This window comes from Plasmopara halstedii, assembly GCF_900000015.1.
Source record: "Plasmopara halstedii genome assembly, contig: Scaffold_253, whole genome shotgun sequence".
NCBI lineage: Eukaryota > Oomycota > Peronosporomycetes > Peronosporales > Peronosporaceae > Plasmopara > Plasmopara halstedii.
In genome coordinates this window covers 197,070-224,360 of record NW_020187174.1, presented here as the reverse complement: position 1 = coordinate 224,360, position 27,291 = coordinate 197,070, and the positions used below count along the sequence as shown (strand labels likewise).

At 45.6% G+C, this 27,291-nt stretch overlaps 6 protein-coding genes across 6 annotated transcripts; 1 reads left to right on the top strand and 5 right to left on the bottom strand.

The window, feature by feature from the left end:
* Positions 1 to 71: 71 nt before the first annotated feature.
* Positions 72 to 12,335, top strand: PHALS_04080 (dynein heavy chain; the record flags this gene model as incomplete). Its single annotated transcript, XM_024722080.1, has 3 exons — positions 72 to 5,883; positions 5,950 to 11,451; positions 11,569 to 12,335. The coding sequence occupies 3 exons, from the start codon at positions 72 to 74 to the stop codon at positions 12,333 to 12,335; spliced, it is 12,081 nt and encodes a 4,026-aa protein (XP_024573193.1).
* A 32-nt stretch (positions 12,336 to 12,367) lies between these two features.
* Positions 12,368 to 13,166, bottom strand: PHALS_04079 (uncharacterized protein; the record flags this gene model as incomplete). The annotated part of the gene is made up of 2 exons (XM_024722079.1): positions 12,368 to 12,478; positions 12,537 to 13,166. The coding sequence occupies 2 exons, from the start codon at positions 13,164 to 13,166 to the stop codon at positions 12,368 to 12,370; spliced, it is 741 nt and encodes a 246-aa protein (XP_024573192.1).
* PHALS_14983 (uncharacterized protein) lies at positions 13,166 to 14,382 on the bottom strand. The gene has a single exon (XM_036407302.1). The coding sequence runs from the start codon at positions 14,068 to 14,070 to the stop codon at positions 13,816 to 13,818; it is 255 nt and encodes an 84-aa protein (XP_036263016.1). The 5' UTR covers positions 14,071 to 14,382; the 3' UTR covers positions 13,166 to 13,815.
* A 5-nt stretch (positions 14,383 to 14,387) lies between these two features.
* Positions 14,388 to 18,736, bottom strand: PHALS_04078 (3-methyladenine DNA glycosidase; the record flags this gene model as incomplete). Its single annotated transcript, XM_024722077.1, has 5 exons — positions 14,388 to 17,021; positions 17,080 to 17,235; positions 17,301 to 17,410; positions 17,471 to 17,578; positions 17,641 to 18,736. 5 exons carry the CDS (start codon positions 18,734 to 18,736, stop codon positions 14,388 to 14,390), a joined length of 4,104 nt encoding a protein of 1,367 aa, XP_024573190.1.
* A 4,920-nt stretch (positions 18,737 to 23,656) lies between these two features.
* On the bottom strand, positions 23,657 to 23,901 carry PHALS_04077 (uncharacterized protein; the record flags this gene model as incomplete). The annotated part of the gene is made up of 2 exons (XM_024722076.1): positions 23,657 to 23,736; positions 23,808 to 23,901. The coding sequence occupies 2 exons, from the start codon at positions 23,899 to 23,901 to the stop codon at positions 23,657 to 23,659; spliced, it is 174 nt and encodes a 57-aa protein (XP_024573189.1).
* An 850-nt stretch (positions 23,902 to 24,751) lies between these two features.
* PHALS_04076 (Ran-binding protein RANBP1 and related RanBD domain proteins) lies at positions 24,752 to 27,277 on the bottom strand (the record flags this gene model as incomplete). The annotated part of the gene is made up of 4 exons (XM_024722075.1): positions 24,752 to 24,767; positions 24,838 to 25,121; positions 25,194 to 25,277; positions 25,343 to 27,277. 4 exons carry the CDS (start codon positions 27,275 to 27,277, stop codon positions 24,752 to 24,754), a joined length of 2,319 nt encoding a protein of 772 aa, XP_024573188.1.
* Between the last annotated feature and the right edge of the window lie 14 nt (positions 27,278 to 27,291).

Here is a 27,291-nt window from a genome sequence, read left to right as displayed (position 1 = left end):
TGCTTTAATTGTCGATATCCGTTATTCTAATTATTTCAGACAATCAGTTCATTTTGCTGCGACTATTCAAGATGCCACGATGGCAAAGTCAAAGCAATTCAAAAGCGCAGAGACGGAACTCAATATATGACTTGACGCTAGATGCAGCATTTGAGTTTGATGGTGGATCAGGATTTGGCAGTACATTGCCATCAAATAAACCCATGAAGGCAATTGAGGGAGCAAGAGCTGCAATGACGTCTCCTTTAAATGTCAAGAAAGATGCAAGACACGCATTTTCGTTCACAACCGCCGAAGTTTACACATCACCGAAGAAGATTCCAGTGTTCCCAGGGACATTACATAGCCCAGAAGTGAAAAGGCAAAAACCTCGAGTCAAGCCACCGCGATTGTCGTCAACGGTGAAAACGGGAGGTGAATCGTTGTCTATTCCGAGTGGACCTTCAAAACTTGGAGGAAGTGGAAGATCGATGCGAGAACCATCCCCTCGACCATTTCTTCGGGCAATGCTTAGTCGGTCCTTTGGTCATGAGGAGAACAAATCTACTTTGAACCAACAAGAAAGTCGTCCGTTTATCGTTATAAATCGCTTTGATTCTGCAAGCGGAGGGGATGATGCGTCTGCTGAGACTACTGCTACTTTGACGACAGCGATTCTTAAGACCGGAGAAGATGCAATCACATTTTTCGCGCGCAATGGCTCGCACAATGAACAAAAATTTGTATACTTGAATCGCGTTCAGACAAAGCGAACATTTCGGCCGTACGATCTTGTTGTGGTTGCACAGGACGACGTGGCGCCAAGCGAGCACTTTACTATGTCAAAAAGTGGACTTGTACACATTTGTGCTGGTAGCCCCTCTGAATTCATTGCACTGGCAGAATGGATGCGTGAATCAACCCTTTTCAACCTATTGACGTCACTTCGCTTCTTTAAACACTATCTCGTGACCAAAACATTCTTGCTTTGGTGTGCTAATATTCGATTCAAACTTTTCTGTCGTCAACGAAAGCGTTTGAGTGCAAAATTGTTTCTGGCAAGGGAAAGCTTTTGCTCCCCTTTGCTACAAGTGAACAAAGTATTGAATACCGAGTTAATGAGTGTTGTTTTACTCGACGTGCGCGCTCAAAAAACGTACGAAAGCGGAGCATTTGTTGAGTATCAAGGAACGATTCGTGCCGAAGGGTTAAAGCAATTTGAAGTGTGTATTGAAAAATTGCAGTCAATCATTCAACGCGTATGCTCAGACGTTAAGAAACTTACCGAGCCGACACCTTCCGAAGATAATGTTATGTCTGAGTTTTCTTTTAAAGGGATGGGAGTAAATCAAGACAAAACCAAATCGATTGTAGCTGCTAAAGCTGAACAGCAGCAGAGACGTAAACTCGCTCGTCGAGCTGTTGAGGAAGCTGGAATGATTACAAATTTTATTCGGCTTGTCGATTGTATCACTATTGCAAGTCTGGTGAATCTTGCTGTACATAGCTGTGCTACCTTTTTGCAAGAATTGAATAAAGTTCCTCGCAAGACTGGCCTTTTTGAAACGACAGTATTCTTTAGAGAACGGTTGACACTATTTGCGCCGACGAGCGAGCAGATTCAGCTCCTCGTTCTTGCAATGACGGACGATATTGTAAGCACAGTTAGCTCAGTTTCGCGTGTGCTTTACCTTCGGCCATTTGCACCGTATGTTGGCAACGTATTGGCTGACGCTTTTCACTTAGGATCAATGATCACAAGCAATGCAACGTTTAAACAAATACGAAAGGAATTGGTTGATAAAGTTGAAAACGACTACGCTGAAGCTTCGGAATACGTTAAGAGTTTTGATAGTGTGAGGCCAATCTTCGAGTTTGATCAAGGGTGGGATCTCGAGGAATATTCACAGAGAGCGCACACTGTTAGCACATTAAAAGCTGACATGCAGCAGATTAGTACATGGGAAAAAGAGCTGGAGAAGATGCGAGCGGGGCAGACAGTTGGCATCTTACATGTGGAGAGTCGCAAGCTTAAGCAGGCGCTGATTCCCATGACGACCGCCAAGCTAGACGCCATGAAGAGCTTGGTCAAGGACCTAGCACGCGCACGATGCAAATCTCAGCTTGCTGAATATAAGCAGCGCATTCAATTGCTGCTTCAGCGACCGCAGCATCTTAAAGAATTCGCTGGGTATGTAGAGCGTGTGCAGAGTCTAAAAAGCAAGCTCAAATCCCTTGTCAAATCCACTGTTGTTGTGGACGATATGTACCGACTTTTAAATACTTATGGCGTACGCATTTCATCGGAAGACATGGTTCAATTTGATGACCTACGTAGTATTCAAGAAAATTACAAGGAAGAGACGGAAGCTGTTGACACATTTGTTGCCAGTCGAATAGGCGAGATGACTCAGCAATTAGATGCTAACATCTATCGCGTAAACGAACAAGTGCTTCAGCTGCACCATCAGTTGCAAGGAGGTTTGTATATCGATGCAAGTCATGTCGAGGACCCTTCTTTTGTAAAAAGTGAGCTAGAAATCGTGAGACAGCGTCTTGCTCAACTGGATGAACTATCGAAGCAATATACGGAGTACCAATTATTGTTCGATCTTACTCCATTTGAGTACTCGAACCTGCAGGCGACTCATGAGTACTTCACGAATGTGGATTCACTCTGGACGGCTGTGGAGAAGTGGAAAGAGTTGTACCGAGAAGCTATGACCCGATCCTTTGTTGAGATTAATGCCGAAAATTTATCGAAGGACGTCGCTGTTGCCTATAAAAATGCCCATGAGCTACATAAGAAACTAAACAATGACGCTACGGCGGTGCTGAAAGAACGCACAGCGAACTTTAAGCTCAAATTGCCCACTATACTTGATTTGGGTAATCTATCAATGAAAGATCGGCACTGGGAAAAACTTTTTAAGGTACTGCGGCAACCGTGGTATCCTGGTCTTCCATTTACATTAGAAAATCTTGTGGCTTACGACATATTTGACATGAAAGAGTTGGTTGGAGAGATATCAGCAACAGCTTCGGGAGAAGCTCAAATTGAGGCATCGCTGCAAAAAATTAAATATGGCTGGGAGCAAATGGAGTTTACGTGCGTGAACCATCGTGATCAAAGTGATGTGTTCATTCTAGGTAGTCTAGAAGACGTGTTGACATTGCTTGAAGATGATCAGGTCAGTCTTCAGACGATGATGGGATCGCGATATATTCTTGGTGTTAAAGAAGAAGTCGAACGATGGAGCAAGCGCTTGTCATTGCTGTCAGAAACATTAGATGAATGGATAGCATGTCAGCGCAGCTGGATGTACCTGGAAACGATATTTTGTGCCGATGATATACAAAAGCAGCTGCCTGTCGAGGCACAAAAGTTCGCTCTTGTTGACAAGAATTGGAGAACGAGAATGCTCCGAATCAAACACAGTCCAAATGTCATTAAATCGGTCGACGCTGGTTCGGAGTATTTAGACCAGTTTCGTGCGTCAAACAAGGTACTGGAAGAGATTCAAAAGTCGCTGGAAGACTACTTAGAGACCAAGCGTATGACATTCCCGCGCTTTTACTTTCTTTCAAATGACGAGCTTTTAGAAATTCTGTCTCAGACGCGTGATCCACGTGCTGTCCAGCCGCATTTGGGCAAGTGTTTTGATGCTATGAAGAGTGTACAGTTTGATGACACATCTGGTTCGGCTCGTAATCTTGTTCAAGCAATGGTCAGTGGCGAAGGTGAGTTGGTTCTGTTTTCTACGCCAGTAAAAGCAAAGGGTCCTGTCGAATCGTGGCTTTCCGACGTGGAGAAAGCAATGCGAACAAGCCTTTACGAGGACGGTGTGAAAGCGTTAATGAATTATCCTGTCGAGGATGCCATCGACCGTCAAGATTGGCTATTTGGGTACGCGGCCCAGATGATCATCTTGGTGGATCAGGTCTTTTGGACACGTAATGTTACGGAGGCGATTGTGCAAGTAGAGAACGGCACTGATATCCATGCTGTCGATAGCTTTCTTCAGTTTAGCTTGAAGCAGATTGATGGGATGGTACAGCTTGTTCGTGGATCCTTGACGAAGCTTCAACGCATTTTAATGGGTGCTGTCATCACTATTGATGTGCACGCCCGAGATGTGGTACGCTCATTAGCGGAGAGCAAAGTGGCATCGCTCAGTGACTTTGAATGGACTCGACAGCTTCGATATTACTGGGAAGACGATGTAAAGAACTTCGTTGCGCGTCAAACCAACACTCGCTTTATATATGGCTACGAATATTTAGGGAATTCGCCGAGACTCGTAATCACCCCGTTGACGGACATTTGCTACATGACACTGACAGGAGCGCTACATCTACGCCTTGGTGGCGCTCCTGCTGGCCCAGCTGGTACCGGCAAGACTGAAACCACCAAAGATCTGGCAAAAGCGTTGGCAGTTCAGTGCGTCGTATTTAATTGCTCGGATGGATTGGATTTCAAGATCATGGGGCGCTTTTTTTCTGGCCTTGCACAAGCGGGTGCATGGGCTTGCTTTGACGAATTTAACCGAATTGATATTGAGGTATTATCTGTGATTGCACAGCAAGTACTTTGCATTCAGCAGGCGATTGTGGCTGATCTGAACGAGTTTGAATTCGAAGGAAGTCTTATTAAGCTGAATACTGGATTTGGCGTTTTCATCACGATGAACCCTGGGTACGCCGGTCGTACAGAGCTACCAGACAACTTGAAAGCGCTTTTTCGCCCTGTTGCGATGATGGTGCCGGATTATCGGCTTATTGCCGAAATTGTGCTTTTTTCTGAGGGATTTGCAAATGCATTGCCGCTTTCTCACAAGATGACGCAACTTTATTCGCTCTCTAGTGAACAGTTATCGAAACAAGACCATTATGATTTTGGAATGCGTGCAGTTAAGTCTGTTCTTGTTGCTGCTGGTCAGTTAAAGCGCAAGGAACCAGATATGCAGGAGGAATTACTTCTTATTCGAGCAATGCGCGATAGTAATGTCCCGAAGTTTCTTGAGCAGGATCTCCCGCTCTTTCGTGGTATCATTGCGGATCTCTTTCCAGGCGTGGTGGTACCGTTCGTTGACTATGGACTGCTTCAAGAATCCATTGAACAGCAACTGGACCTGCTGCACTTGCAGCGAGTGCCTTCGTTCATCTCTAAAGCCATTCAGGTACACGAAACTCAACTTGTGCGGCATGGTATGATGCTTGTGGGTGAAGCTGGAAGCGGAAAAAGTACCAACTGCGATGTCCTAGCGCGAGCACTTACTCAACTGTATCAGGATGGAGTTGTCGATCGCGATGGTTATTACAAAGAGGTACAGCGGCTTATACTGAACCCGAAATCAATTACAGCAGGGCAGCTTTATGGCGAGTTCAATCACCTCACCAATGAGTGGACAGACGGTCTTGTGCCGAAATTAGTTCGACAGTGTGTACAGGAAGCAGCCGAGTCGGATCGTCGAAACTGGGTTATCTTTGACGGCCCAGTGGATGCTGTCTGGATTGAGAACATGAATACGGTGCTAGATGACAACAAGACGCTATGTCTTTCAAACAGCGAGCGAATCAAGCTGCCACAAACGCTGCATATGATGTTTGAAGTACAAGATCTACGCGTGGCATCACCGGCAACAGTGAGTCGCTGTGGAATGGTGTACATGGAGCAAGTTCACGTTGGGATGACATCATTAGCACGTACTTGGCGAGCTACGACACTGAAGCTTCTTCTGCCTAAACATCCGGAGCTGTGCAACCTATTGCTGGAACTAATTGAGACCAATGTTCCGGTTGCGATTGCATTTGTGCGTGAAAATTGCCACGAAAAAATACCCAGCAACGATCACAATCTCATGCAGAGCTGCTTAAATCTTCTAGCCTCTTGTTTGGACAAAGGTGCGCGATTCGATGCGAACGCGAACAATATGGCGGTACTAGTGCGCATGTATTTTGTATTTGCAGTGACTTGGTCTGTGGGCGCTAATATCGACGATACCTCGCGCCCCAAATTTAATGATTTTTGCATGCGTCAATTTGGCTCGTTGATCGACAGTAGTCAAGATGGAGTACAGACTAGAAGTGTGTACGAAGTGGTTGTTGATGATACGACCGGCAAATGGGTTTCCTGGGCTGATAAGACACCAGCATTTACATTTGTGCCTGATGCCTCGTACTTTACTATGGTCGTTCCGACACAAGACACGACTTGCTTCAGATTTCTTCTCGAGAAACTCATGCTTGCAAATTATCACGTGCTTTATAGCGGTGAGACTGGAGTAGGGAAGTCGGTTGTTGTACAATCGTTTTTGGACGAGAAAGCCAAGACTGACAACTGTTTGACGTCAACTATGAGCTATTCTGCTCAAACAAAGCCTCGCAACTTGAACGAAGTGTTTGAGCTTCGGCTAGACAAGAAGCGTAAAAATGTTCTTGGGACACCAGAAGGAAAGCGCATGCTTTTTTTTGTAGATGACCTGAACATGCCAGCACTCGAAATTTACGGAGCACAGCCACCAAATGAGTTGCTGCGGCAAATCATTGATCAAGGCGGGTACTACGACACCTCGAAACTGTTTTACAAAAATGTTGAAAATGTGGTCTTTGCAGCAGCATGTGCACCTCCTGGCGGTGGTCGCACCGAGGTGAACCCTCGTTTGCTGCGCCACTTTCACATGGTCTGGATTTCCAATCTTTCAACTGAAGTTATGCAACGCATATTCTCATCTATATTAGGAGGCTTTTTCGGTGCCGAGCTACCAGTGATGACTCATTTGGCCGTCCCCATTGTTGATGCCTCCGTGGAGCTATACCAACAGGTAGAGGTTGAGATGTTACCGACACCGTCGAGATCACACTACACTTTTAATCTTCGGGATCTTTCTAAGGTCTTCCAAGGTATATTAATGGTGAAACAAGAAAATGTACCGACAGAAGATGATCTGCTAACGCTTTGGTTGCATGAGGAGACTCGTGTCTTTCGCGATCGTCTCGTTGATACAAATGATCGTACTTGGTTTAATGTGACTTGTTCACAACTTTTGGCGAAGAAATTTAATGTGACATGGCCACCTTCACGCTTTGAAAACCTCTTGTACGGTGACTTCATGGCGCGTGAAATCCGTAGCTATCGACGTATTGAAAATATGAGACAGCTTAACTCACTGCTCTCAGAGTACTTGGATGATTACAACATCACATTTCCGAGTCAAATGCACCTGGTATTTTTTAATGACGCTATACACCACATTTTGCGGATTTGTCGTGTGTTACGACAACCACGTGGTAATGCTTTACTTGTTGGTATTGGAGGCTCAGGTCGCCAAAGTTTAACACGTCTCGCATCGTTCATTGCGGACTACAAATGCTTCTCAATTGAGATAACTCGAGGCTATGGTATGAATGAGTTTCACGGAGATCTCAAGAACGTTTTGATGACTGCAGGCGCATATAACACACCAGTCGTCCTCCTCTTTTCTGATACGCAAATAGTTAATGAGTCATTTCTTGAAGACATTAATAACATACTCAATACTGGGGAGGTACCAAACCTGTACGCGAATGATGAAATAGAAAAAATTGTGGGCCTCGTTCGCCCATTAGCCCAACAAGTCGGAAAGGTTTCTCGTGAAGACGTTTTGCAGTATTATGTGACGCTTGTGCGGGATAACTTGCACGTTGTTCTAGCCTTTTCTCCCATCGGTGCCGGCTTTCGCAATCGATGTCGAATGTTCCCTTCGCTTGTTAATTGCTGCACGATCGACTGGTTTAATGCGTGGCCCGAAGACGCGCTTCATTCTGTGGCCCATCGCGTATTTTCTTCGAATGCTGATGAACTTGGAATTGAGCATCACGTTGAAACACTATGCCGAACTGCTGTGATGATCCACCGTAGTGTGGAGGAAGCCACGCTTCAGTTCTACAAACAGCTAAAACGACAAAACTACACAACACCGACAAGCTACTTGGAACTCATCCGTTTATACGTAGATATGTTACGTACGCATCGCCAACTTGTGCGTGCAAAGGAGGCACGTTACCGTGGTGGTCTACAGAAGCTTACAGAAACAGAAGAGGTGGTTGGAAATTTGCAGAGCTCGCTGACAGAACTGCAGCCAGTGCTCGCACAAGCTCAAAACGACACTTTGTTGCTACTCAACCAAGTGGCTCAGGATCAGGCCGAAGCTGACAAGCAGCAACAGCTCATTCAAGCTGATGTGGAAGCTGCGAATAAGATTGCTGCCGAAGTGAAAGTGATCAAAGATGACTGTCAAAAAGACTTGGACGAAGCCATGCCGGCATATTATGCGTCAATTCGGGCTTTATCACAGCTGAAAAAGGATGATATCACGGTGCTTAAGACCTTTACAAATCCTCCGAGACTAGTGGGCGTGACAATGAATGCTGTGTGCTTGCTTTTTGGAGTCAAACAAGAATGGAATGAAGCCAAGAAGCTCCTGAATGACATGAAATTCCTTGAGAGACTAAAAGAGTTTGACAAGGATAATATACCTTCCAAAACTATTCGACAGCTTCAAAAATTCATTTCCGATGAAGAATTTACGCCTGAGACGTTAAGCAGCATTTCGACTGCAGCTACATCTCTCTGTATGTGGGTACGCGCAATGTACACTTACGATACAGTCGCCAAGAATATTGAGCCAAAAAAGGAGAATCTTAAGATCGCCGAGCAGAGACTTGAAGTAGAACAAAAGCAGCTCAACGTCAAACAGAATGGGCTGAACGCAGTACTTAAAAAGGTTGCGGATCTGAAGCACATTTTGGAAATAACGCAACAAAAACGAGTAGACTTGGAGATGCAGTCGGAAAAAACACAGGCGCAGCTTCTACGTGCTGAACGTTTGATTGACTCGCTTGGTGAAGAGCAAGGTCGCTGGAAAGATTGCGCTGAACATCTTGCCAGTGATATGATTAACCTTGTTGGTGACATAATTATATCTGTCGGATGCATTGCGTATCTCGGACCATTCACATCTGAATTCCGTCATGAGCTTCAAGCCAAATGGGTCTCATTTTGTAAAAGTAGTCATTTACCGGTTGATGAAAACTTTTCCTTTCAGCGGGTCCAGGCAGATCCCGTTGTAGTCCGCGAGTGGAATATTATGGGGCTGCCTGCCGATACTTTTTCAATCGAAAATGGTTTGTTTACAACGATGGGACGGCGCTGGCCGCTCATGATCGATCCACAGGGACAAGGCAATAAATGGATCAAAAACATGTACAAAGCATCAGGATCGTTGCAGATAATAAAGCTAACGCAAAAAGATTTTCTGCGCACATTAGAAAATGCCATTCGATACGGCTCTCCTGTGATGCTCGAAAATGTAGAAGAGGGTCTCGATCCGTCGCTTGAACCTGTGTTACTCAAGCAGACGTTTAAGCGGGGTGGGCAAAATCTTCTTCATCTTGGTGATACTGACGTGCCGTACAGCGACAACTTCCGCTTCTTTATCACCACAAAATTGGCAAATCCTCACTACATGCCCGAAGTTTGTGTCAAAGTAACCATCATTAACTTTACTGTCACACTAACGGGTCTCGAGGACCAATTGCTTGTTGATGTCGTTCGAAACGAACGACCTGATCTTGAGCTTAAAAAGAACGAGCTGACTGTGAAAATCGCTGCGGACAAAAAGCAACTTAAAGAGATCGAAGATAAGATCTTGCACATGCTTGAGAACTCTGAGGGAAATATTCTCGATGATGAAGAGCTGATAAACACGCTAGCCCATAGCAAAGTTACCTCGTCGGCGATTAAAACACGCATGTCGGAGGCTGAAACGACGTCCTTGGAGATCGACCAGACGCGCGAAGGATACCGATGTGTCGCAGTGCGTGGCTCCATCATATATTTTGTAATTGCTAACCTCGCACTTGTGGATCCCATGTACCAATACTCGTTGCACTTCTACCAGAAGCTCTTTGTCACACGGTTGCAAAACACGGCGAGGTCGGAAGTTCTGGAAAAGCGCTTAGAAATCCTTATGCAGGACATTACAACAACTATGTTTGTCAATATTTGTCGTGGGCTATTTGAAAAGGACAAAATAACTTACGCATTCATGATAGCAGCAAGTATCCTCCTACATCGCGGTACAATTTCACCGTCTGAATGGTCTTTTTACCTTGTCGGAGACAAAAGAAGCTCCGCATTACAAGGCGCACAAATGGAATCATGTGGGCTCTCACGTCCGTCGTGGCTGCCAGACCGTATATGGAAGACTGTCGTTGGTATGAAAAATATCTCGTCTGCGTTTACAGATCTGGCCACATCGGTAGAACAACAAGAGGCCGAGTGGAGACGTGCCATGTCGTCAGCCGATCCACATGCTGAAGCTCTTCCGGAGCCTTGGGAATCCAGTCTTGCGAACTTTCAGAAGTTGCTGGTGCTGCGCGTCTTTCGAGAAGAAAAAATAGTCTTTGGTACTCGCGAGTTCGTCAGGCGTGAGCTGGGAAACATTTTCACAGAGTCTCCTCCCTTCGACTTGGCTGGCTGTTATCGAGACTCGAGGCCGGAGACACCTTTGATATTTGTGCTGTCGCCTGGCGCTGATATCAATGATTACCTACTCGAACTCGCAAAACAAGAAGGGAAGGAGGGGTCTGGTCTAAAAATTATCTCAATGGGTCAAGGTCAGGGGCCTATAGCTGAAGCGCTAATGAAACAAGCCATGCAAGCCGGTGATTGGGTGTGTTTGCAAAATTGTCATTTGGCTGCCTCATGGCTTGGTCGACTCGAGCAGATCTTGGATTCAATGGTGATGGATGAAATGCATGATAGCTTTCGCTTGTGGCTCACAAGTATGCCAAGTCCACGATTTCCTGTGCCTATTCTACAAAATGGCATAAAAATTACAAACGAGCCACCGAGAGGAATCAAAGCGAATTTGGGACGTACGTTTCGCGATATCAAAGAAGCCGATTACGAGGCTTGCACAAAACCACGTGAGTACAAAAAGCTGTTGTTTGCTCTTGCATTTTACAATGCAGTGTGTCTGGAGCGACGCAAGTTCGGCGCGGTCGGGTGGAATATACCTTACGAGTGGATGAATAGTGACTTGAAGACGGGCATGCAACAGGTAAGGCTGTATCTTGAGGAACAGGAAGAGGTTCCATACTCGACGCTCAATGTCATGGTGGCGGACATTTCTTACGGCGGGCGAATTACGGATCGATGGGATAAGCGCACAAACTCGAGTATCATGCGTAAACTCTTTTGCAAAGACGTTATGGACAATTCATACCGATTCACGACCTCTGATTTTTATTACGCGCCACCGGAAGGATCTCTAGCTAGTGTTCGAGAATATGTTAGCTCGCTACCAACTACAGATGCGCCGGATATTTTTGGTCTTCATGCTAACGCCGACATCACTTTTCAGCAAAAGGAAACAGGTTTGCTGCTTGGCACAATCCTAAAGATGTTGGGTGGTGGTGGTGATAGCGGTGATAGCGGAGGATCACAGAGCAACGACAGTATTGTAATAGAAATAGTAACAGTGATACAAGAGCGAATGCCTGAGCCATTCTCGAAAAACATGGCCCACCCAGTAACGTTCGCAGAGGCAGCTGATGGCAGTCGCAACTCACTGGGGATCTTTCTCTCGCAAGAAATGATTCGCTTTAATGTGCTGACTCAGGTCATAAACTCCACGCTTGAGATGCTGAAGCGCGCTATCAAAGGGCTTGTAGTCATGTCAGGACCACTTGAAAAAATGTACAACGGATTTTTACTGCAGCAGATTCCCAGCGAATGGGAGAACGCCGGCTACCCGTGCTTGAAACCGTTGGCCTCATGGATTGAAGATTTCTTCATGCGAATTAATCTAACAAACAACTGGCTGGTAAATGGGCCACCAAATGCTTTTTGGTTGCCAGGCTTCTTCTTCCCTCAGGGTTTCATGACAGCCATTAAACAGTCATTCTCGCGCGATAGGCAGATCGCAATCGATGCCCTCGTCGTCTCGTGCGAAATTATGGCTCACGACAGAGAACATTATAGCGCTCCACCGCCTTTTGGCGTGTACATTTTTGGACTTTTCATGGAGGGTGCGCGATACGACAGAACCACTGGAACGATAGCGGAATCTGTTCCCAATGAGCTGTTTGATCGCATGCCAGTCATCTGGCTCAAGCCAATGCGACGAGAAGAGTACCAGCCTACAGACGTGTACGAATGTCCTCTTTATAAAACCTCGATTCGCGCCGGCACATTATCGACTACCGGCCACTCCACCAATTTCGTTGTTTCCCTCAACGTCCCGACAGACAAAAGTCCTGATCACTGGATCCGTCGCGGCTGCGCAATGCTTTGCATGTTGGACACCTAATTGCACTGATAAAGGAGCGAAGCTGTATACTATTATTGATTTTTTTCAGCCCTTTGCTTCTTCCAAATTGCAATTTCTTGGTTTGCACGCACGCGCTCGTCCGCTGACATAGCGTAAAAACTTTGTTTGGTCTCTCGTTCCCACTAACAAAAATCAAATTAAGGTTGTATACACACGAAAGACATCAACAGTCATTTTTACCTGTTTGACATCTCGCACGGAATGGTGTGGTGGCTCGTACGTATGCTTGGTCTTAAATTTCTTATTATGTTGTTTCAGTAGCTCATGCACATTTTTCACATCTGCGGTAGGAGCCGCTCGCTTTCTGCCCAAGTTGGGTCTATTTCCTACGTCCATCAGCGGTCTCCTGTTTCGCGGAGAAGATGCAGTCACTGTCTTAAGTTCAACTTTGGTCTTGTGTAGTTTGAATGGCTCTTGTGTTGCACGCATTTCTTTTAAACTCGTAAACTTGTTTCTCTTTTTCTGCTGAAGTTGCTTGTTCCTTTCAGCAACGATCTCACGCCAGTCTGCTGGTTGTTGATTTTCCTTGTTCGCACTCCATTTGTGGTCGCGTCGTTGATTTCCCTGATTTTTAACTGAATCTTTCCCTTTCTGCTCCTTATTCTGCAGCTTGCGGATGTTTTCTGCGAGCTCTCTTGCTAATTCCGCACTGGGTTTGCTATGTTGTATGTGCAATTGGTCGAACCAAGGGTCGTGCGCACCCGCGGGAAACGGAGACAAGGGCGCGCTGAGGTCTATAAAAGTCTGTGGGGCATCAAACTCGAATAGCGGGTCGATTGAAGACGACATGGACCAGCGAGATCGCGACATGAGTGCGGAAGGAAGATATTTGCGCGGCAAAAATGTGTGTACAATGATGTGCTCAACGAATTGTGGGTAAGAAAGCATGTTTGTGGCATAATATTTTTTGGCTGCTTTTTACTATACAGGATGGCAGTTCAATACGTGGGACATTTTTTGTCAGCAGCTCTAAGTCTCACCATCACCGTCTACTTCATGGTCATTATAGCACTAGGTTCATGCCCTTAGGTTTCCATCGGACGCTCAGAAGTACCATAGCACTGACACGAATGCGGAAATCAGGACTCCATGCATTGAATAGGATTTCATCAAGTTGAGAAGTCTTTAGCTGCATTCTTAAATCAAAAATATGATACTTGAACAGATTACAAAATTCATACTCCATCGTAGCTAGACTGTTTTTTATACAAGCTGTCTTTGGTCTTCGACGACAAAGCGTTCGCCTTAATGCATGATGCTACTAAATCTATCAGAACAATTACGGCTTCCCAAAGCCGAAGCGGCTAACATCAATCATCAACACGGGCTGTGAAAATATGGCCTCATGAAAGTGTTGCTTCATTTTGGCTGGGTGCCATTACCACGAGATACAAAACCTGGGATTTATCTCATCTGTGCAGTTCCAGCCCTTCCAGCGGCTCCGCATTCAATACGATACTCACCGCTTTTTTGAAGAATATCGGGTGGACAAACATTCTGTGGCTATTCGAAAAAAAACATTTTTAGTAACTGTTGTCGCCTCTGAAGGAAGGTCTGCCGCCATCGCGGCAATAGGAGATCTCAACTCCTGGAAATAGTCCGCCGGGTCGAAGAACTGGTGACTAAAGGATGGACGGGCATTGTAATTTTCGTACATCACCATGGTTTTCACAATGGTATTTATGAGAAGTCTGGTGGAATGAACGTACACCATAATACAGCACGTCCATCGCTATAGACCGTGCTTAATAAAGGTTCAAAACTGACTTTTAGAAGTTGAGTGCACTGCCAAGAGGTGCAATGATTTGTATTTAAAGACTCCAAGCGAGGCATTTGACGAGCATTATGAGGGTTGTCGCAACTAAAATTTATTACAGATTTTTTGCTATCATGCATTCCATCTTATAAACATAAACTATTAAACATTTCTTCATAATTCCATTTTTGACTGATATGTCAAAAAATCTTCAGTGTAGACGTGGTTAACTTCGACCAAGCTACCAAGTCGTAATGCGTCATATTTCCGCAAGGCTAATACTCAAGCTCCGAGATTGCTAATGCGAGTAAAAGAGCATCCTCTTCCGACATCATACAGCCATCTCTCTTCCGTCGTCTAACCCGCGATCTAGCAGTAATTTTCTTGGTCTTTTGGAGCTCCATTGTTGCGATATGACCGGATCCCTTGGCTGTTTTCGTTTCTGAACTACTCGTTGTAGAAGCAGCTGTATCTATTGTTTGCTTGTCGCCTGCGTCATCCTTTGCTGTTTTGGTTGCTACCACCTCACCTGATGCAGTATCATCTCGACTAAATCTCTTTCGTCGTTCGCGTGAAGTTGTTGTCGTCTTTTGTCGCTTCTTGGTTACAACCTTCTCGCTAGAGCTACTGGAAAATACTCGTTTCCCAGTGTTTTCAGATTCTATAGATTCGGATGCTACCCTGCTTGCAGCTACTGAATGTTTAGACTGATTTGATAGCTCTTCATCGCATCCGGAATCCTGGACCACTTTGATTGCAAACTGAATGGCGTCTTTCTTCGACATGTTTTTTTTTACATTAATGCTAGTCCTTCGTTGACGTATAGTTGTAGCAGTTTTCTTGCCTTTTCTGGCGGCAGATACAGCCATCGCATCGGTACCAGTTGTTCGCCTTGCTGGCAATGCATCATCACAAGCCGGATAAGCTGCAGAATCTTTAGATAAGTAGTTTGCTGGTGCATTGTCGGTTGCGGTGTCATCTTTGCGATATTTGCTTCGAATATCACGTCTAGTTGAAGCTGCTTTCTGAGTTTTTTTTCGAACCATTTTAGCCTGGGCTCCACGTTTGCTATTTTGCGTTAAGTGGGTATTCTTGAAGATTTCAGCATAAGCTGGCTGTTTCTCTTCATCCAAATCCGTTGATATTTGTTTGTCTGGAGTAGCAGTAAGATTTTTACGATTGTTACCGCGTGTAACCTGTAAGACAGGAGCCCTCTTTGACCTTGAGACTGCTGCTTTTTTCTTGATGTCATCAATGGCTACCGGAGTGTTGTCCAGATATTTTGAACCCATCGAAAATAACGACGATGGCTCATTCTCATTCATTTCTGAATAGCCCAGCTGTGTTTCTCGACCTGATTCTTTGGTGGGTTGAGATTTACGAGGAGATGTGTTGCCTTGAGCAATGCGTCTTTGCCGAACACCACGTGGCGCTTTCTCTATATTTCTACGCTTTTTCGTGGCGCCTTCAGCTTTACGAGTGCTACGTATGAGACGCTCCGTCAGTTTCTCACCTTCACCTAATGAAAAAGCTACTCGTCGTGTTGGATCGATCACGTTCTGATCTGACTCTGTTTCTTTATTCATGCATTCATCGCTCCTTTCTTGTCCAGCTTGTTGAAAAGTATCAGTATTAGGGTGCGCATTGATTCCGAGCGCTGCCTCCTCGTCAAGACCAGAAGATACATCCGAATTTGCGAGTGCACCAGCCGGCTGTTTTGTCTCAAATATCCCCATATCCTCGACCGTTTTCAACACGTCGCCCTTTCGATTAGTTGTCCGTCTACCTCGTAACATTGTCTCACTACTCTGACACTTCTCCATTGCACCTTCCATCCTGGTCCTTTTATTTCTAGAAGCTGTCTCCTTCTTTGAAGTCATTCTTGCAGGAGCTTCAGTGGTCGCAGTAGCTTGTTGGGTTTCTTCAATCGGTTCCTTGGACATTTGAATAGCTAACAAAAGGGCATCCTCTTCAGATAAATCCAGTTGGTATTCTCTGATTAGCCGATTTTGCTCAGCATCCTCCGGTCCATTCGCCTCTTCGTGTTCTTCTTCAATAATGCCATCTGAAATACTAACACGATCATCGTCTGAATTGTCTTCTATCACAAGCGACATATCTGACTCATCATCATCCTCGTCAATCTCTTCAAAATCCGGCCCGTCTTCATCAATGATATCATTTTTTACTTCCACATCCTCATCGTCCTGAATAAACGACTTCTTTTTCGCGTTAGCATGCCGTCTTGCAATTCCTTTACTAATTCCGTGACTTTTTTTCTTGTACTTACTCATAGCGGTGGGCATCTCTTCAGCTTTCAATAAACTTCCAAGCGTCTTCGTTTTCCTTTCTACATCTTCGACGGTTGCTGGCGCTCCCGATAGATTCTTTTTCGCATTTTTATTTTCAGCAGCGGATATCATTTTTTTCCTAGATTGTCCGGTTCGTCTGATTGTTGGCGTGTAGAAGCTAGAACTTAATGTATCAAGAACCTCCTGTATCTCAAACAAAATAACAAGTCCTGCGTGGCCACCAGCAGCCAACAAACAAGGAACATCACCGGGTGTGACAGAAGATATGCGCAGACGATGGAGGGACGCATCTCGCTCACAAAATTCCCGCGTGTTTTGACTCACCGAATCGGCCGATCCTAGAACTGAAGTTTTGTCGAATGACACTCGTAACGTCTTGAAGGGTTTCTCGATATTAGAATCTTTTTCACCTGAAAGACGACAGATCTCAACGCAATTATGAGGTACTCGATACTGTCTCTTGGCCGGTGCAGCTCGAATGCTTCCAGATGTACAAGCAGAAATAAGCAGCGGGGTCGCATTACGTCGCGCAAATTGCAGATCCCACACGGGTGAGTCAATTTGTGGATGGAAGTGCAGCTTTTGGTAGCTACCGCTCTGCAAAAGGAAAATATTTAGGCTTTATTCGTTCCACAACATATACTGAACATCGTACCAGGATATCATACGCATAGACGGAACCTTGATCACCAGAGATTTGAATAGACGTCTGATCCATCCACTGAAGAGCAAGTCCCCACGTTGAGCGTATTCGATGTGAGCGCAAACACACCCGAGGCTCACGAACATCCCATACTTTAAAAACCGAGTCCTGTCGCAATGAAAGCGCATAAGTGCTTATTACTATTGTGAAACAACAGCAACAAAATTACATACATTTCCTGTCGTTGCAAACAGATGTTCATCAAAAGGAGACCATGAGACAGCACGAATTGCTACCCAGCCACAGCCCCAATCAAAAGCTTCCTGCTTTCCGATCGTATCGGCTAACGAACACAATTGATAATGAGTCTACAAAATTCGTCTGATGCAGCCAGCATTCTCACCATCTTGAAATCGACGTAGTGGTTCTATAGGTTCACCTTTCAAACTATCATCGCTAGAGCTGTCACTCGCAATGACTGCCGATTTTATATTCCATAAAGATACAGATCCTAAATGAGAACAACAACACATCAGTCTCTTTCGATCTTCACTGTAAGCAATAAAAATGTACCATCAGATCCCCCAGTTAAAAGCATCTGCCAAGAATGTGGGGACCACTGCACGCTCAGCTGCATAATCCGCGGCAAAGATGCAACTACAATCGGATGACATCTGTCAACCAGCCGTTCCTTTTCGACAATGTGCTCTCTCGTGAGTTGTTCGTTAGAAATCACTGGAATTTTATACACTCTCATACTTCCGTCACTAAAACACACCGCTAGTATTCCCAAAATATTTTCCAGGCAATGGCTTTTCGGAAATTTCTTCACCAATGGGCACCACTGCAGATCCCAAGCTACTCCACTATCATGATCAATTGCATACACCAATCTCGGTTTTGCAATCTTTAAAGACTTTTTGCTTGTCGATGAAGTCGAGGGACGTTGCACTGGTACAGCCCAAATCTGAATCAAATTTCGTCCGCTTTCAGGTGCATCATAGTAATGATCAGGGGGCGTTGATTTGACCACTTTTCCATCTTCCACCACGCAAGGTGGATGTGTCGCAAGTGCCAGATATCTCCAGTCTGAGATCAAGTTTGTTTCGAGCTCTGCAGTTTTATTAGCGACAGTGCTAGCTGGAATGTCGGTTTTGTTGTTCTCCTTACCCTTCACAGCCGCATTTTGGTCTATTTCATGAATACGTTGCGGCCTCTTCTGGTTTTTTCTTATTAAATTGTTAGCTGTAGCTGTTGCGTTGGCTGCTGGCTTAGATGGCAGCCAGTCCATGGCCCACACAGGCCCCCCAACGTTCAGAGCCATCTGCTCACCGTTATTCAACTCTTCACATGTAAATGGAGCGATTATTGTGACATTTGACATTTCGTCATTCTGTTCTGTTGCAGATTGAGTGTCTTGGAGAGGCATAGAATTTTCTGTAAGCTGCTGAGTGACTGAAGTGCCGATCGTCGAGTTCTCTGTGTGATCGATACTGGAAATACATGAATTTTGAGTCGATTGAAACGGCACTGCCTCGCCATTACATGAATCTGCTCGAATTGACTTGGTTTGATCCACTTGCAATTGGATTGGCTGTAGATATGCGCCGAAAGACACTGCGTCTCGCCACGCGCTGAGCTCCATCATCTTCTCGCTATCACCTGACATCTGTATGGTGTGGCCAACATCATGAAAACATTAGTGAGCTATGTACAATTTTAGAAAAATGGAATGCAAAATCACGAAATGAACAGTAAGATTGCCCGGGACAGGATTAGTTATAGGTGCAATAGGCAAAAATGAAGTTTTGGCTCTAAAGTTTGCGTTGGTCAACGTGCAGGGGTCGCATTTAATGGCCATCAGAAGGAGGCGAAACCCAGATCCTCTTGAATATTTAAATCGTATATTCTGACATGAAGTACGGCAAAAATATTTTCATTTCACTCAAAATGCGCAAATGAAAAGGCTACTAGATCCTTGATTGTGAACGTTAGCGAGCAAATCTGCCTCGGGACCCTACCAAGCTTCTACCGCTAGTTGTTTCCGGCGCGATAGCACTATTAGCGGCCCAAAGTATAGAAGCGAAAACCAGAATTTTTCATGAATGTAACGGGGTTACATGTACCCTGGTATGTAGGGGTGGGTCACATGAGATGCTGTGACCACACAACGGTGTGGCTGCCACGACCGCCAGTAGTTATGCGTATCAATTAGGTTTTACCATATGATTAGGAAAACCAAGAGATTTGGATACAGGCGGCTTTGCCACAAATAAAACATTTGAATACAGTTTCAATTTTGAACGGAAGAATGCTTTTGCCTTTGATTAAGGTTTTGAGTACTCTTGGAGGTAGCGCATTACGATCCGCTATACTCATACTGGTTCTAGTATAGAGCGTAAAGTCGGTGGCCTTAGTAAACTTCCTTTACGCAAAGAGCTACGGCAGCCCCGCTGCATTTGGTAGCACTCGTAGTTAATCTACGCCTGACTCGTTACGACCGATCTTCTGTGAGGATGGAGCAATTCTCCAATTTGCTCTAGGGCATGCAGGACGGGCTCAAAAAGCTTATTTTTCTGCTTGGCCCTGAGACCGTGCAACACCTTGCAGCGCAAGCACCTGAATTGATAAGCGTGCGTCTAGAGGCGTTTTCAAGTTATGAAAATGCTCTGATAGAGCACTTACAGCAGATAATGTCTGAATAGAGTGCATCCATGACGCCACCGTAGCAACGGATGACTTTTCCCGACCCAGGTGAGCATTTAGAACTTCGAGGGTAAGGATGGAGAGAATCTCCTGCTTTGGTGAGAGAGTCCGAGATGGCTATGGCATCCGCCATACTCCAAAATGAGCAACAGCCCGTTGTGCTAGCTATCTTCAAGCTCGGTTATCGAGCGCGAGAAATGGCACTGACGTGCGGTAGTTCGGTGGAAGCGGCGATTCCCTACTGGGTAGAGCTAAAGTTGCGGCAGTTACGAGTGTTCTTGCCGCCTAACCAGGCGTATCGCTTGTGGTCGCGTTTCTTTGCCGACCGACAGGACAAGAAGGAATTGGCGAACTTATTCCAAGCGTTGTGTACTCTCATTGCCGGGATGGTAGTCGATCTTCTACCTGAGGCGGTCACAGTGACCGTCTTTTTGAAGGGCCTCTGCACTGGCGTTTCCAGAATGGAAATCGTTCGAGTACATCTGTCTTCTTTTGAAAAGCGGTGAATGTGGCATTAAATACCAAATATAACTTTAGGACGGCACGACTTGGTTGGAATGCACACACTCAGAGCTCGTCGAGCGGACCTGATCCTATGGATATCAGCTATGCTGAGAAAAAGAGGGAAGATCTTTTAACTGCTGGGCAGCATTTAACCACCCGATGGTGTTTTGTCTGTGGATACATTTGTCACCTTCGGACTGGTTGTCCCCCGCGCAATGCAAGTCAAGGTTCATCGAACTGACGTCCCGCTTCTAACTAGTCTGGTTTGTCGCGGGGAGACCACAACACCCAGTGGCGTGGGGCGCCGTTCTGGGGAAGAATTGAGTTCTGTTTAGCCTCAAAGGGGTAGACGGGAGCAGGGCCCAGCTCCGAAGAGCTCCATGCTCTTTAACACGGAACATGTATGCAACTGGTCATAAAAGCGACCGTGAAGGACTTTGAAAAGCCATATTAGATCATTATCGATTCCGGGCAAATTTGTTCGACGTTCCACAATAGAAAAAAAATCAACTGTATGCTGAGACGCTGAAAGCGCGGTCGAGAGACACCATCCCTGTTCGCTTAGCGACGGGGACTTGTGTCACGGTTTCGAGAGTCCCAGTGGACCTCGGGGTCAAGTTTCTTGACTTCAGTAGCATGAAACGTATCTTGGTCTTAGACTTGGGTTTACGGTATGACCTTATCCTTGGTATGGCGTTGTTGAAACAACATAAATCATGGAAAAAATAGAAGATTGACCACCTTGGGCGCTACGCGCACGTCCCCTGGTGGAGTTTTGGTGATTCATGAACTCACCTCTGCTAGAGAGCAGAAGCGCTATTGGCGCGGGCGTTGGACCGGGACGATCAATGTACTAGATATCGGAGTATCCGAGTTGTCAAAGGTGTATCGGACATGAGTCCTGCGCGTGGCCCGCAGGCTAAACGTGGAGTGCCACGTGACTCACTGAGCGCTGCTCAAGTACTAAAGCAGCTGCTGCATGCCAAGATTGGCATGGTCTGCCAAGGGCCAAGGCATCAAGGGCGAGGCCCATGTAATGCACGTGGAGTGGCACGTAAAACACTGAGAAATGCTCACGTTACGAAGCAGTTGCTGCGTGCCAAGAATGGCATTGTCGGACGAGGTCCGAGGCATCCTGGGCAAGGCCCTTCTGATGCGCGTGGAGTGGTACGTCATCCACTTAACAAGGCTGGGGAAGTTGCAGCTCTTCGTCGAATATTGTGAATATTATTATGGCTCCGATGGAGCAGGGAGCGGGACACTGGTCGACGCCGAGTACGTGTTCCCACTGGTCTCGATGAGACATGAAACCTTTATAAGGAGGAGACGGTGAAGCCGTACGATATCTGCAGGGCGTCAACCCTGACCCTGGTTGTATCTGCCGTAGACGATAGCGCACAGCTAAATGACCTTGTCAACGATATAACGGGAGAGAAAGACGGCGACATCACTCTCGAAGCTATTCCCGCGCCGGATGCTCTTCTTGAGCTGGACGAGATGTCCTTCAAAGAGTTTAGCAGTGCCTTGAAGGCAGGCAATATAGCCGAGGAGGTCATTACAAGACCGAACGAGGAAGTTAAATCGTCGTCGCTTCCGGATGAAGATGTCCAGGAGGACACCTAGAGGGACATAGATGCCAGAAGTTGATTGTCGATCCTGAATAATCCCTCGGATCCGCGCTATCCTTTTGTAAATGAATTTCAAGACGTCGTTTATAAAGACCCGCCATCGATCATACTTACGGACCGAGGTAAGCGTCATGAGATTGACCTGGTTCCGGGAGCCAAAAAATGCATAAAATGCATAACACGCCAATGGCCCCTGCCCAAGGAGCAAAGGTGTCAATGACGTCATTGACGTCATTGACACCTTGTCCGTACGGAGCACGACGCTTGAATGGTGCGTGAGAGTTATCTCGCCATTCGACACCGACATTTTGTGTCCGGAAGCCGAATGGCAAGTGGCGTATCGTTCACGCTTTTAATAAGCTAAACGCTGCCATCATTCCGGTACAAGCGCCAATTCCCGGAAAGGAGACTCTCCAAAACAATACAGTTTGCTGTACGAAGTACAGTGCATTCGACTTTGTCGATAATTATTACCAATTGCTCATGAGAGTGAGTGATATTCCGCTGACAGCGGTGAGAAGTCTGAGCGGGATGCTCTGGGAGTGACTGGTGATACCCCAAGGGCTGTCAAATACACCAGCAATCTTGTGACGCAATTGCTTAGGCCCCATCGAGCATATGCACAGACATACTTGACGACATATTCGTTCACCGTCGTGGGGGTCACGGGAGGACAGATGAGGAAAACCACATCGTCCATTTTGGAGCGGTGCTCGAGTGCATGCGCATGCAAATAGCGCATCATCGGCGCTGATAAAGTTTCTTATCCAGGGTGCTTCATCGGAAATCAAGGCCTTCGAGCGAATCCCGCTAAGGTCAAGGCCATTTTAGACTTGTCGGTTCCAAAAAAACCAAAGGACTTTGACAAATGGCTTGGCCTCACCTACTACTTGCACAAGTATATCGCAAATCATGCGGAAATGCACTGCCCTTGTCTAATCTCCTCAGGAAGGATACAGAATGGTGTTGGGACACTCAGTATCGGGAGGCTTTTGACAGGGTCAAAGAAAGCCTTCTTCATGCATCAATACTGGCGTCGCCATACACCGATCGTTCTTTTAGTGTCGTCTGTGATGCTTCGGACTTTGACATCGGCTGCGCATTGCTGCATGCAGAAGCCGAGGGGCGGGTAATTGCGTTCAGATCTCGCCAGCTCAAGGCTGTGGAGGGATCACGACAAGGAACTACCTGCGATGAAGTATGCACTTGTCAAGTTCAGGGTGATGGTGCACATCATTTGTTCAATGCTGTTGTGGTCCATATAGTCAACTATTTTGTTCAACTCTACGTCAGAAGACCCCAGAAACAGTCTTCTTGTCTCCATGGTTTCGTTTCTTGTTCATGGGGCCCCTTTATAAAGCTGTACGCAATTCTTCCGCCAGGTTTAGCTTGAAGACCACAATGCATCAGCGCTAATACTTGTATTTGCATAGACACACTCAGGAGACTGTAATTTATGGTCACTTGTTTTGTCACATGATGAGACCACAGCTCACTTCAAGACACTCAGCAACTCAGCAGCAGTTTTTATATCATCAAAGAAGCGCGTCGTACTTAATTGCACGATGCGCTCACATTTATCAACCTCGGCTTTACAAAGGCTGCGACGTATTTTTGACAGCCAGAAAATGCCTGGACTGTCAGCCCCACTTTAATGTAGAGTGTCGCATCCTCCAAGACTGGTGCTTTGATCTCCACGTAGTAATATGTACCCAAATCTAACCCGTTATGCCACTATCCTCTACTGGACTCTAAATTTCTGCGAGGGGTTCGCTAACGTGACCTTCCGAAGGCCGAAAATTGGTATTGCAATTCTTATTCATTGCAACACCTACAGCAAACTCGAAAGAGGTCGGCTTGATAGAGTAGTTTAATCTCATGAACACAGGTGTTAATTTGCACAATCCTTGACGAGTTTACACAAATAGATCTCATATGGTACGCCTGGATTGGCGAGGCAAACATCTGCGTCATATGTCGTTTCAAAACTATTCATTTTGTTAACCAAAAATTGCTTTTTTTACTGGAGTATTGCTCGTAAATCGGTTTTTCTGCGCGTTGCGCCTTGGAGACCACGAGCGTAACGCGATGGTCAATTTCATAACCATCTCTACCACTCTGACCCAGCGTAATTTTCCCCGGACCTAAGACCTATTCTTGATGGGCAGCACGCTTAACACATTATGGTGGGGGTCCACCGACGGGTGTGATGTCCACCATCGCATTCTCATTTAAGCAAATCTGCTTCCGACCTACAGCCTGCCAATTGGATCATATACTCGCGACCAACCAAAGGCGTGTGCATAGTAAGCGTGTTTAATTGCTCTAAGGGAAATATTTCAACAACTCATGTTCTATTACTACTGGAGACACACTCAATCGTACAAGTGCAATCAAGTTCGCCAAAGTTGTTGTGCACCTTGCACAGAGGAAGTATTGACTTAAAATTTGCATAAATAAATACAGAGGATGTACGCTCACCCAGGAGCAAAATTGTCAATTTAACGTTGCATCAACATCTCGAGATTGACATATTTATTCGAGCATATATCGTTTCAAGCTTCTCTTGTTTCACTGCTAGGACAGTTCTAGTTCTGTTCCACGCTTCTACAGTTTATCACATGAATAATAAAAGCGCAGTAAGCTTCATATCTGATTAGCAAATGCTACCCATGACAATAATAGTGTCTCGATTGCGTTTATGTCTCGTGAGAATTTCAATGTGTTATCCTTTATTAACGCTTTCTACTATGCATTTCTCCGTAAATACCAATAAGATGAATAAATCCCTACACACTTCTAAATATCGCTAGCTAGATCAGCCAACGTAAATTTTCTGACATCACTCACATGTTCTCAATACTAGGCAGCAAAAGGATTTAGCGGTGTGACAAACTCCTCATCATCGCTGCCAAATGAAAGCACGCCATACTTGTTTTTGCCGCCAATAGCAGCATCGGTAGTACTGCCCTTCAAAGTTGGGGGAGATTGAAAGCTGGACGGTGCGGCAAACGGTTTGGAGGTGGTGCCACTAGCAAAAAGTGAGAACACGCCACTTAGCAGTCCCACACCTTCGTCAGGTGGCCGATGTGCAGCCAGCATCTTTTGTTGCTCCTGCGGGCTAAAATTTAATAGCGTGGAAATGACAGGTACCAGCTGCTCCTTCTCGCTCGTTACTTGACTCTCGATGTATTTCATCATCACATTCTTTAGATACTGTGCAGAACAGAAATTCATTGTGAGTCGATCATTCAAAACATGAGAGATACTCTAAACACCATGATTCACCTCGGTATTAATCGCCTGAAGAGAATGCTCGCCGTTTTGCTGCTGTGTGGTAACTTCTTTGAGCTGGGTAAATGTGTCTTCGTACTGATATGAGAAAAGAAACAGTCAGTGTATGAGCACATCATGCAATATTATCACCAGAAGCACACCTTTTTTCGGTAAAAATGTGATGTGGACTCGAGTTCCTCGAGCTGAGCTTGAAGTCTTTTGACATCATTCTCTTTTGCATGAGATTTCGTCTGCTGCTCAACAACATTAGATAATGTCGTCTTGCAGGCATGTGGAACCGGGCATGCGTCGACGACGGCAGCAGCAATACGATCGTGTTGCTCGTCAATTGTGGTCTGGTACAAAACACTACCGTTTCCATCATCATCGAATGAGCGCGATGATGAAGCCGTCGAGCGTCGATCCTTCTCGACCGGTGAGAAAGGTGGCGAAAACAAAGGAGGTCTAGCCTCATCCGTAGCCAAAGAAGCAGCAGCAAGTGCTGCTTCTAATTGCCTGGACAGTTCGCTAATTTCGACCTTGAATTTTGTGGCTTGCTCTGTCGATGTTCGAACTTCTTCCTTAAGCTGGATAACCTCGTGTTTTAAAGCTTTATTTTGCTCGGCAAGTTGTTGAATACTAGTTTTATCTTTTTCCAAAGCCTGTTCCAATCGCGACACTTCCGTTCTTAAGCTGTCGATCTCAGACCGCAAAGCTGCTTCCATGTCATTTTGTTCGTTCTTTAGCGCTATGCGTATGCTCTGTGCGTGTGCATCTTCAGTGTTCTTTGCTGCCTCTAAATGTTGCCGCACCTCCTGCAATTCTATGTCTAGCCCACTTATTCTGCCTCTTGCCATCACAAGTTCTTGCTCCAATTTGATCGCGTTCTGTGCGACTTTTTCTAAATTAAATTTGTTTTCAATTGAAGCTTTTTTTAGTGCACTGTGCGCCCGCTTCTTGTACGTTTCAAGAGCAGTCCGAGCAGCGTTAGCTCCTTCCGTTACAACCTCTAGTTGCAACTTATGCTCGGTCAACTGATCCTCCAGCTGCGAGATAATTTCTCGCTGCAGCTTGGTATCAACGTCTGTGTCCGATCGAAGCTTCGAAATCGTCTGATGCGCCGTGGATAGCTGTGCTTCAAGCTCCGCCCACTTGGCTTCATGTATACGATCCGTTTTCTCGAGAAAGCTTTTAGCTTTAAGGTTTTCCAGCTCAACGTATTGAGCACGGTCGGTCGCAATTCGAATCTCCGATTCTTTCTGCCTGACAATTTCACTTAGCGTTTTAACTTCCATTTCCAGGTTGGATATTTTCAATTGTGCAGATTTTTCTCGCGCAACAGCATCTACTTCTAGAGTTTCATTTTTTTCTTGCAATGCTTCGTATTGTCTTTTTATATATTGGAATTGTTCTTCGTACGCCACAACACGCTCGTTCAAGGTCAATATTTGGTCATTAGTGTGGCATATTTCGTCTTCGAGTGCCCTCACCCGTTCGCGAGATGATTCTATATCACTTTTTGACGTCTTCAGCTCCGTCAAATTGGCAACATGCTGAGCATTTAAATTATCATACAAAGCTCTATGAGCACTGTTTGCTGAGGTCACTTCGTTGTAGCGTCCTTTCAATCGCTTGTACCCCACCATCATTTCGCCGAGCTTTGACTTGAGCGTCGAAATTACATCATCCTTCTTTAAGAGATTGATAGCGTAGGTTTTGTCAGCATTATCTAACTGATCGCGAAGCGAAGCTACTTCAGCTAGAGCGGAGCGAGACGACTCAGACAGTGACGCTACTTGATCCTCTAAGGCCTTCGTATTTTTTGCTAAGTCGCTATCAATGCTTCTCACGTGATTGACAGATTGCAAATCGGCCAAGCAGATCTGCCTTTCCGGTTTCACTACCTGCTGAGCTGGATTGGAAGGCAGTCGTGCCTGAGAGCACAGCTTTGATTCACGATTTAGCAAACCAAATTCGTTCGGCTGGATATTATTTACCGAAATTGCATTATCACTCGTCAAATCCATCTCGAGAAAATGGATGCGAGTCTGCATGGATAACATTTTTGTGCTTTGAGCATTGCACTGAGACTCCATTTCGCTCAAGGTCA